Source organism: Columba livia, chromosome 2 (genome assembly GCF_036013475.1).
Source record: "Columba livia isolate bColLiv1 breed racing homer chromosome 2, bColLiv1.pat.W.v2, whole genome shotgun sequence".
In the NCBI taxonomy this organism is placed as follows: Eukaryota; Metazoa; Chordata; class Aves; order Columbiformes; family Columbidae; genus Columba; species Columba livia.
Genome location: NC_088603.1, coordinates 113,475,923 through 113,486,773, shown reverse-complemented (window position 1 = coordinate 113,486,773; position 10,851 = coordinate 113,475,923). Strand labels below are relative to the sequence as shown.

The 10,851-nt window shown below is 41.5% G+C and overlaps 1 protein-coding gene across 6 annotated transcripts in view; it reads left to right on the top strand.

Annotated features, from left to right (window-relative positions):
• The first annotated feature begins 553 nt into the window (after positions 1-553).
• Positions 554-10,851, top strand: part of ANKRD29 (ankyrin repeat domain 29) — a 30,444-nt gene continuing 20,146 nt past the window's right edge. For 2 of the 6 annotated variants that reach the window (XM_065053331.1, XM_065053328.1), the window contains exons 1-4: positions 600-706; positions 3,594-3,766; positions 5,986-6,096; positions 8,084-8,182. In XM_065053331.1, coding sequence (XP_064909403.1) covers positions 3,701-3,766; positions 5,986-6,096; positions 8,084-8,182 — 276 coding nt within the window. In that variant the 5' untranslated portion in view covers positions 600-706; positions 3,594-3,700. Of the gene's footprint in view, positions 707-3,593; positions 3,767-5,985; positions 6,097-8,083; positions 8,183-10,350; positions 10,450-10,851 lie in introns of all 6 variants that reach the window. The other 4 variants (XM_065053327.1, XM_005498374.3, XM_065053329.1 and 1 more) reach the window with 4 other exon arrangements.

The window sequence follows — 10,851 nt, the reverse complement described above, 5'->3', positions numbered from 1 at the left end:
GGGGGGAAGGACTGAGAGACATCAGACTATGAATCCTTAATATAAAACAAAGTCTCTTCGAACTGATCCTGGAATGCATATTGATTCCTGTATTTAAAAAGTTAAGCTAGGAGGAAGGGTAGACAGAGAGCCAGGAATCCGTATTTTAAATAAATGGACAAGAGGAAAGGGGTTGTTAGAATTAGACAAATGACATATGTAAACTGAGGCAGGCACTGGGTAAGACTACAGATGTAAACCCTGAAGTACCCAACCAATGGGGAACAGGGGAGGGAATTTGCGGCCGTGATTTTGCGGGGAATATGGAGCAGGGGCTTTTTGTCCTATTCCAAGTGCCTACCTTTAGGTAGAACACCCGTTTTTGCAAAATTGTTAATAAAATATGCTTTGCTGAGAGATCCTGCCTGAGCCTATTATATATTAGCAAGATGATCGCTTCCTACACCCCCTCCAGGGGAACAAAACAAAAAAAAAAGCCCACAAAACAACAACAACGCACAAACAAACACAAACCACCCACACCTTTAAAGCGGCAAGGGGAATAATAGCCAGAAGCTCATGAGCACACAGCCGTGCAGGAGGGAGGTGCCGGCCCTGCGCCCCGCCCCGGCCCCGCGCAGCCCCGGGGCGCGGAGGCGTGCGGAACAGCGCGGAACCGAAGGGCGCGCAGGGGCGCGGAGCTGAGATGTGCAGGATGTCGTTCAAGGTGAGCCGGGAGCCTCGGGGAGGGGCGGGGGGGGGGAAACGAGTTTGGTCTCCTGCTTTGCACTTGCTGTGCCGGCAGCCCCTGAAGTGCTCTGTCATATTATTGGATTTAGGGATTTCTGTATTTAAATACATATATATTGAGGAAAAACGGGGGTGTTTGAGGGCAGAAGGAAGAAAAACAGGAGCGTCTTTCCCGGGCTATGGGGTGCCCCGGGAGTGTTGCTATAGCAGCTGGTGGACCAAAAGGATGGATGGTCGATGTTACATAAACTGGGAGCATTCCTGAATCCTTACGCCGGCTTTAGGGTGGCCGGGCTCAGCGCTGTGGGTTTTGGTGCAGTCGGGAGGCCCCTCTTCACTTTTCTGATGGTCTCTGCTGGTGCTGGTTGTGTAATAGTGAGGAGGCAGCGTTTATCCATGCTCTTCATTTCAGGCTGTGGTGGCCACTGAAACCAGGCTGGTTCCTTCCTTGTCTGTGATTTCTGTCACTTTTTGTGCTTCATCCATCCAAAACTGTGCAAGAATAGTCATTTTCAAAAGATCACCTAAACCAAGTTGTTTTGTTTGTTTGTTTGTTTGTTTTTTTAATTTGAGGACTGGATTAATAAAATAAATTGGCAAAGACAGGAGCAAGCAGCAATTTACTGATGCTAATGGACAATATTTATGCTAGATATACATCTTCTCTGTTGTGCACTTTCTAGATGCTGTGCTTGCCCTTCTCTTATTGATCACCAGCTCTGTGCCAGTCCTTTGACATGTTTCTTGTGTTGCATTGTTTTGTTTGATGGATTATTCCCTGTACTCACCCCTCACTCCTGTGAATTTGTCTCCCCTTCGGAGTGCTGCTGCTGTGGTGATACCATGTTGGTTTGATGGTGGTGCAGCAGGTGGCTCCCACCTGCAGGTAAAGCCACTGATGTGACAGGGACCAGGTGGAATCTCTGTCTTCCTTTCCTTTTTGGTCCTTCATTGGCCTTGTACTTCCTTTCTTTTTTTTTTTTTTCTCCTGTTCCTCCATTCTGTCTCCATGAGTTTTTCCCACTGTCATTTCTCACAAGCATCCACCCTAATGGATTCTAGCTCCATGTTCCTGGTGGTGCCAGCCCCTTCTTGCATTCTTCTGCTTTTTTTGGCCTCTTGTTTTTTTTTTATCTTGTTCTTTAGGTCTATTTTTCTGTGCTGTTCCTATCAGCTCATTTTCTGTGCCCTATATCTCACTTTCTATTCCCTCAGGTACTGCTGGTTGAGGTAGCTCACTACCTGCTGCATTTCCCTCTGGAGAAATGCAGCCCCCACCTCCCTCTGCTTTGACTCTCTTTTCTGTGTCTTTTTGCTTGGCATTTTCTCTTTTCCCTCAGAAGACTGTGTACTTACCTTGGATTCATATAATCTCTGCCACTGTCTATTCATGTTTTCCATCTTATTATCCTACTTGCCTGTGAGGAAGAATTAATCTTTCTCACAATCTGTAGACATGAATATTCTCTCTTCTCCTACCAGCTTTTGCGTGTCTAAGCTTACATTTACGTCTTGAACTACCTTTCTTTTTTATCAAGATCCTTTGTGTAGTATGTATTGCTATCTAATAAAGTCCTCTCACTATCCTCCAAAGTCCCACTAACATTTTCCACTGTATTAAGCTTGATCATGATTTCTAGTTCTTCTTCTTAAAACTTTTTACTCAGTTCCTCCTTTCCATTAGGACTGGTTTGGAAATTGAGAAAGAAAAGTGAACTTCCTTGTATTTTGACAGTACAAGGAACCAGCTGCCAGGCCAGTGTTCTTTTTCTTCTCTCTTTTCTTTCTCTTTGCCTATTGCCTCTTTTCTTTAATCTTCAAGATCTCTGTTCAAGAACTACGCTCTTCCTCCTCAGCTGTTACCCCACTGTGACCTGCCCCTTCTCTGCAAACAGCAAAGCAAATGTGGGGCAGGGAGCAGGAGCATAGCTTTTAAATGATACTTTCCCCCCCAATATTCCTAAAATGACACATACAGATACATTATCACATTTTACTTTTTTTCTGTATTCCTGCACAGAAATTGTCTTGTCAGATTTATAAGATATATTTTCCTCTAGACAATTTTTTAATAAGTATTTTTCTTGATGTCAATACAGCGTGAATATAATGCCAACTTTTCATCTTTGGCCTCTTGTAAGAGCATATAAACAATTAAAATGAATAGCACAGCCAGAGTTTGAAATAATGCTTCAGAGCTCTTAATGAAATGGAGGAAATTACATCCTGAAATTTGCTGATGCTGCAGCAAATGTCATAATGAAACGTGTCATTTTCACCAAAGCTATTAGCTAATCACTTTTGAACATTTACTGCATTCTCTTCCCTGACTGTCTGTGCTGAGGGTCAGTTGTTTATTTTAAGGAGTTTTTAGGATCAGACTAGCTGTATAATAAGAATTACTTGAAAATCGTATCCCGTTTATCTCTTAAAATTCAATATTGCTTCTCCCTAAGAAGTATCTGATGAGACAGGATTGAATTCATAACTGAACAACAGCAGTCAAGCCTTATGTCATATCCTGTGGTTTAAAACACATTTATTGCTCAAAAAAATATTGAATTAATCAGATTATTAATCCCAAAGTAGTATCTTGTACTCGCCTACCAGTAATGTCAGTATTGATGGTTCCATCTGAAAATGAAGAACACAGTGTTATAAATCCTTGTTTTGAAAGCAGAAGAGAAATTGTCACATGGTACTCCTTGAGGCTGTCCTTGTAGGGTGCCCAGATCATCTGAATTATTTTGCACATTCCATTCATTTCAGCAGGTAAAATAGCTCAGATTTGTGTTAGTTTTTATTAATCTAATCACTACGTGGTTGATGGTCTGAGTGTGCTGTATACTCTACTTTTATACAAGGAATCCCTAGTAACATGGAGGCATAAGGGGAAGTACAAGTACCCGAGAGCAGTCGTTCCAAATTGGGTCAAAAGCACCTCTGGGAAAAACCTGACTTTGTGTCCTTGATGCACTGGAGAATTCTTCTATTCCTTGGGTCGGATCCAAAATATGAGGACAACTTTGCTGCAGGGGTACTGTAGGAATTACAGGGGGCAAAAAGGCTAAAGACTTTGGACTTCTACTTCCAGACTAGGTTAACACTGGCAACTTAGTTCTCTCCTTATGTAAACTGATGAAAGCAAGTAAAGAGTTCCTGAATATGGTTTCAGGTTCCTGTCTACCCAATTGATAAAGGAGTTGTTGTATGGTAGGCATAATAAGATGCATTCACATTGTTACTGTGCCCTCATAATGAAAACCGGGCTGCATGAAATAAATCTTGTTCTGTATGGATATCTTGCCATACCCCAAAGCTTCCTAAAACTTTAAGGGATAGAGTGAGACAATAAAAGGTAAGGTATTTGATTTCCCGTTCTGTAAGGTCTAAATATCATTCTTTTGGAACAGCTTTCCACCGAATAGCGTAATAATAAAGACAATAAAACGATATTCCTAACTACCAGCTCTATAAATAAATACGTGCCTAATAAATCAGAACAAAGAGGGCAACATGGGCCTCTGTGTGTTTAGGTCATTTGTTTGCTTTTAAATAAAATTTTAGTGGTTGTAAGGAAAAAGGTAGGAAAACACTGCTGTGTTGCCAGCAAGAAGGGTATAAACTACTACCTCTACTCTGATCAAGAGTATCTACAGATTCACCAGGGGAAATGCATTAGCTATAACAGAAAGATCAGAATTTAGCCTATCGTGCTTGCTAAATTTTTAAGGTTCCTGTCCTTGTGTGTGCTGATACAAGAAATATCACTATCAGTTTATAGGAAGTGTCTTATAATTTACTGAATGGTTGAAACTTCTCTTGTTTCAAACAGCTGCCAGTTTTCTAACCTGTGCATATTAAACAAACAACCAATGGAAAGTGTTCAATGAGACAGATCTGGGAGAGATTCACACAAGATTGGTCTTGCATCTGCTGGTTTCTGTGAGATTAATTCCCTGTCTGACAGTGAAGGACGCAATTTAAACCCTGCTCTATGTGTTAATTTTAAGTATTACCATAAAACCTTTCAGTCCTGATTCTCTACCACACTGCACGTGCACATTGACATTTAGACATGGGGAAGTCTGTATGACATTTTCTGAAGCAGAATGGTTGACTGTTAAATGTATTCTGCACTCTCTCTGTATTATCCTGAAGGCAGGATTCCCTGCAGAGCAAGGCTCCCAGGTATTTTTGACACTGTTTTGGTCTAAGATGTCTATCAGTGAAAAGATGCTTTACTGAACTGTTGGTGGTTTGGGATCTTATTAAAAATCAGCAGCGTGAGCCTTCTCTAGGCTACATACCATTGCCATCAGAACGTTTTTTCTCCTCTGCACTTCACCCATCGCAGCACTTACAGGTCAGGGCAGCATTTTGGCAACTGCCTGCATGGATCAGACAGGGAGGTCAGGAGCAAAGTCCATGGTTTGGTTCTTTTCTACTGTCCTACTCCTATGCTGGGCCAGTGATAATTTGCTCCTATCCAGGAGAAGTCACACTGTGACATTTTTTCTAGGACTAAGAAAGCCTCAAAAGATTATTAGATTACTACTTAAGAGTAGCCCGTGTTATCTAGATTTCAGAGTTTCCCAATTTTGCCTTATATATTGCCTTGCATATATAGTAAAAGAATCCATAAGTTTTTGAACAGCAAAATTTTAGCCTTTTTTTTAAATTATTCCTAGCATCACCCAGGATATATGCCCCCAGTTACAAGATGCTAATTCCAGGGAAGAGGCAGACCAAACAGTATGTGAGATGAATAAGCAGTACTTTTCCTGTATTAGGACTTTATATGCAGAAAAGAAGGGGATGGCAGAGACTTAACTTGAAAGCCAGGAGGGTGTCCTGCAGCAGGACACGTCAACAGGATGATTCAGCCTCTCTAACTGTGCTCAGCCCCACCACAGAAGCAGATAGTACAGGTACCAGTTAGCACATTGTTTCCTGTGATGTTCCCCTGTGGATCTGGACTAGCGTCATCATCTCTCATTACAGAGCAAGCTGAGAGACACAGGCTGCCATGGACACAGGGGACACCTGAAACAACATGAGGTAGCACAGGGAGACCAGTCTCTTTAATTGCACAAAGAAATTAAATTAGCTTCTCTTCCATGCCCTGGTTTTGAAAGAACAGCACACTAAACTGAAACTTACCTGGCTTGAATGCAGAATTTGCATGTGTGTTTGTTCAATGGCATCTTCTAAAGTGTTCTATTTCTGCCTTTTTTATTTTCTTTTTTTAACCAGAAAGAAACACCACTCGCCAATGCTGCATTTTGGGCTGCAAGAAAAGGAAACCTGGCTCTTCTCCAGCTGCTGCTGAACAGTGGGCGAGTAGATGTGGACTGCAAAGACAGTGTATGCGCATGGTGCACCTACACCCACGGCACTGATTTTACATCATTTTCTATAGCCTGCTGCACCAAGGGTGTGGCAGGGATCTAACATGAGACTTTTGAGAGTCTTATGGCACTTAGGGATGATTTAAAATCTTCTTTTGTCAGGAAGCAAGCTCGATAGTCAAGATAAAATGGTGTGATGATTTACATCGGTGGCAAGAGGTCAGGAATCTGCCAGCACTCAAAAATGTGCTTACACAGTTATTTGTGGCGCTGACATTAGAAACACATATTTTAGCACCTCAGGCTTCTCTTTTCAAGAAAAAATCATTGTAGTAATAGATCACATTGAAGAACAGACTGGAACAGGCCCAGGTAGCAATGATTCTGTCAGCTAGCAGAGTTCCTCATAATTATTAAAAAAAAAAAAAAAAAAAATAAAAAAACAAACAACCAAAAAAACCTGGACCAGAGTTTCCATGTAGACAATGTAACATAGAAGTTTCCATCTGATGTGCAGCCATTTCCATTCTGTGTGGTATGCAATGCCCTACACCCAGTGCTGCTTTCAGAACTGCTGGCCTCCTAACTTCTTTCACCCGCCCCCAGTACCTCCTGGACTTGGCACCAGCATGAAGGCTGCCAAGCAAAGATGAGCCTGGGATTTCATGGGAATTTCCTTACTGTAGTTGGCATGGATTGAAGTTAGTTCAAGGTTATAAATGGGTTGAAAACACACATAATGGGTATGCCTTGCTATTCTGCCTCCAACTGCCAATGGAGAGATACTTGATTGTACTAAGCCATGGCAAAGAGTAAGGGAAAACTGAGGTTGAGAAGTTCCTAGATTGCTTTTATTTAGTGTTGGAACTGACTTACTGGGAGTCATGCCTGTTTTGAACTGTATTAGTACCACTTCCGGCCTGAAACATGGGTTTCCCAAAGCTTCTCTCACTTTGAATACCTTCAAAGTGCAAGAGATTTTCTAAGCCCATTGACTTTAACCTATTTTTTCATTTTCATTCCATTTTTGCCCTGTAGGCAAGTCTTTGACCTGCAGTTGTTCTGGAACTGATCTGTGACTGTCATTCTGACAGGAAGGGAAGGATGTTCAGATGGGGCATGAAGTAAATGGAATAGAGATTGATGTGAAGAAATAAGGTCCACTACTGCTCATTTTTTCTCAAAATATTTTTTCAATGCACTATAAAATATCCTGACGTTAATTATATCAGACATAGACATTCTCTAGAGTAAAATATTTTCATGCAATTAAGGCTGCATGCTTCTTTTTTATAATATCACACATTTCTTCTTTAAATTGAACTGGTGTGTGTGAATGTTTTAGAAGGATGAATTTAATCTTTATGCATGTGGTTTCCATGCATTGTCCATGCACCACATACATATAACCTAAACCTTACTTGATTCACTAGAGCAGTGAGCTTATGGTGTACTGAGGGAACTCAAATATGAAGTTCTGGTATGAAAAGTTCTCTCCTATAGTGTGAAGAATCCCAGAGTGAGTTTGCTCTCATCGTTTGGATAATGAATTAGTATTCAAATCACCTAGACCTTACTCTTGACTGTGACTCAGAATAAAGTGACTCAGCTGAGTCACTCAGTCACTGTGTCTAAGGTTATTCTTCTGGAAATGATGCAAATATCTTTGGGATTGTCTGATAAAAATGCTGTGTATAAACCAAAAAAATATTGTTATTATTGTTGCACTTATTTTGGGACAATAAGATGAAGTAATTGTGTACATATTTGTTGAATGGTCAGGCCTTAGCACTGCAGACAAATCTGTAATGCTTTTACTTTAACACCTGCTAACTGCTTATTTGCAAAGTGTTCTTTACAGTAGGTTTTAAATGATAGCAAGTTTTTCAATGATCATAGCCTTCCTCAACTTTTCAGAATATGTGCTGTCTCTTCCAGACAGCCTGATTCATTGCTGGAGGTGTCTGTTGAACGTACTGACTTATTTTTTTCCTTACTCCCAGCTTGGCACAACAGCTCTGATGGTAGCGTCTTACTATGGTCACGTAGACTGTGTACGGGAATTGGTGTTGCAAGGAGCAGATATCAATCTGCAGAGAGAGGTAGGAGAAGTTGTGCATTCAAACAGGGACTGATTAAGTGACCATTGATTTATTACAAATAATTTAAAAAGTGTTGCATGTTGCTTTTTGCCAATTGTTTATTTGTCATTTGCTATGCAGTGCATGTATGAACAGACTCTGTTCTCCTGAGGGCACCGAGGAATCAGATGTCTGGAGTTTATAACAGAAAATGAGGTGGCAGAGGTGCATTTGTAAATAATTTATAAAACATTTCCAACACATCTGGTTGGTGAAGGCAATTCCATCTGAGATGTAGCCTCCCCAGAGTTGCACATTTTATACATCTGCAGCTTTACTTATCGGCACAGTAATTTGTAGCTCTCTGGATGGTATAAATGATAAGGAGAAGTCCTTTACCTTTTGATTTGCAGAGTCTGGTCTTAAAAATGGAGCGGACGCCATTGCCAGCTTGAGGATTATTTTGACTTGGTATGCATTGGAGCTTCTGTCTCCTAGTCTGAGCCAAGTCACCTCTAACAATCACAGAGCTTCATCACTCTTACCCTTCCCTGCACCTCTGCTTTGTGTTTAAGGCATTTCTCACACCATGACATGCTTGCTTGTGGAGGGGACAGTGTCAGTGGCTAGTTTTGGGAAAGTGCCTTCCCCCCATACTTCGCGCAAATGATTGTAAGGAGTACCTGCAGCCGCTCTGGTCTGTGTGCTGGCTACACAGAGAGCAGGATTGCTCTGGGACAAGCCAGTTGTACTGGTCCAGGGGGAAGGGCAGTGTAAGGAGGGCGTGCAGTAACACCGGATGGCAGCAGGCAGCACAGGGCAAGAGAGTGCTCATCACTTTAACAACACAAGTAAATGTTTCTTACTTTCCTTGGTTACCTGGAACTAGAGCATTAATCTCATGTTAACATCTGCAAGTTACTAAGTCAGTGAATGCTATGTTTGATGATATAAATGTCTTTGCACTTACTGGCCTAAACTTGCTCTAACCATGACTGTCAATGTCTTTCAGTGGGGTCCTGTTCCAGAAAAACATGTATTTAAACATGTCCCTTCCCTTAGGTAAACACTGCTTGAAAAGCAGCAACAAAAGGAAAAGTTGAGAACAGTTTTATGGAGCTGGTCTTGTGTATTGCTCAGAACATACTGATTCAGCAAGCCAATAAAAAGAGAAACATTTAAATCCTCCAGGATTGCTCTGGTGCAGAGAGAATGCAAAACAGATGAGTTTAAGCCCCGAAGACCAACGACACTGTTCTGAAACAAAATCTGCATACTCAAACCAGTGCTCATGTACTCTGAAGTTGTGGTGAAGCTTGGGGAAGTGGGAGTCCCCTAAATATGTCTGGGAGAGGGGCCTCTGAAATGGTCTCAAGGGGCCATGTGCTATTGTAAAGGCTTTGGGCACTGGAGTGAATTTCACATTCCCCCCCACCTCTCCTTCCCCCCCCCCCCCCCCGCTCCTTCCCCCCTCTCTTTCCTTCTGTCAAAATCTCACATTTTCATTTCTGGGTGCTTGTTTACTCACATGTCAATGACAGTACCTTATACAACTAGTATAAAATATGGGGTTTCCACTCTTCAGTGAGGTTAAGGGAAAGCAGAATTTGCAGGGCTGGTTACAGTTTCTTGAAGGCTGCTTGGCTGGATGGGGAGCTACTGCTCCAGGAGACCAGGATGACTTATGCCAACAGCAGTCACATTTTGTCAGTGGAGAGTGCAGCAAGGTGGAGCTCTGCTGTACTAAATAACTACCTCCCAGATCTTTTTACACCCTGACCCAAATCCATCTCATGCTCCTATTTGTCTCAGGTTGCAGCAGCAGGTAGAATACGGGTTGTTTTTAAATTGGCTCTTCCTCTGTTAGGCAAGACTTTTCTCACTCTGAGCTTGTTTCTCTATTTGGTGACTGCATAGAAGTGAGTTAATCCTGAGAGGTCTATATTAGAAACTTTGTGCAGAAGCCCTTTGTGAAACTTGCGTGTTACTCAAATGTATGGTGCTGGACGGATTTCTCGGTGCAATGGGAAGAAAACTGACCTAAGATAACTAGTGTCCTCTGGAGTTCTCAAAATCATCATGTCTTTTCAGCTGATATTCAACTGATTGTACTTTTTAATTTGAAATGTGTATACTTCAGTCAAGTGTGTTACATGTTTGGGGGTTTTTAATCCATTTTTTCCTTACAGTCGGGTGCAACTTCACTGTTCTTTGCTGCACAGCAAGGCCACAATGATGTAGTGAAGTTTCTCTTCGAATTTGGAGCCTCCACTGAATTTAAGAATAAAGTAAGATGATGGGTATATTTTTGCATGCTGATACATTCTGACAATCAGGGCTGGTTTTTCCTATTTAAACACAATATGGCAGCAGGAAGATGATAAAATTAGTTCCTCACTTCAACATTTTCTGAGTAATATGAGTAATGCAACGTATTGTGAAAATATTAACTACTAGCTTTTACTGCCTAGACTTAATGGCATAAGTTCATCAAATATCAGTCTGTTGATACTGATATCAGTCTTTCCTCTCTAGCTGTGCTCCAATACAAGAAGAAAGGGTCTTTTTGTATGTGTTAGGTAGGACCGTGTTTTAGGTGTATATGTACTTCACTTGTATAGACTGAAATTTTGTCTACATTGAGATGTCTCTGCATTCCACCCATAGGAGACATAAGAGTATAATGGCTT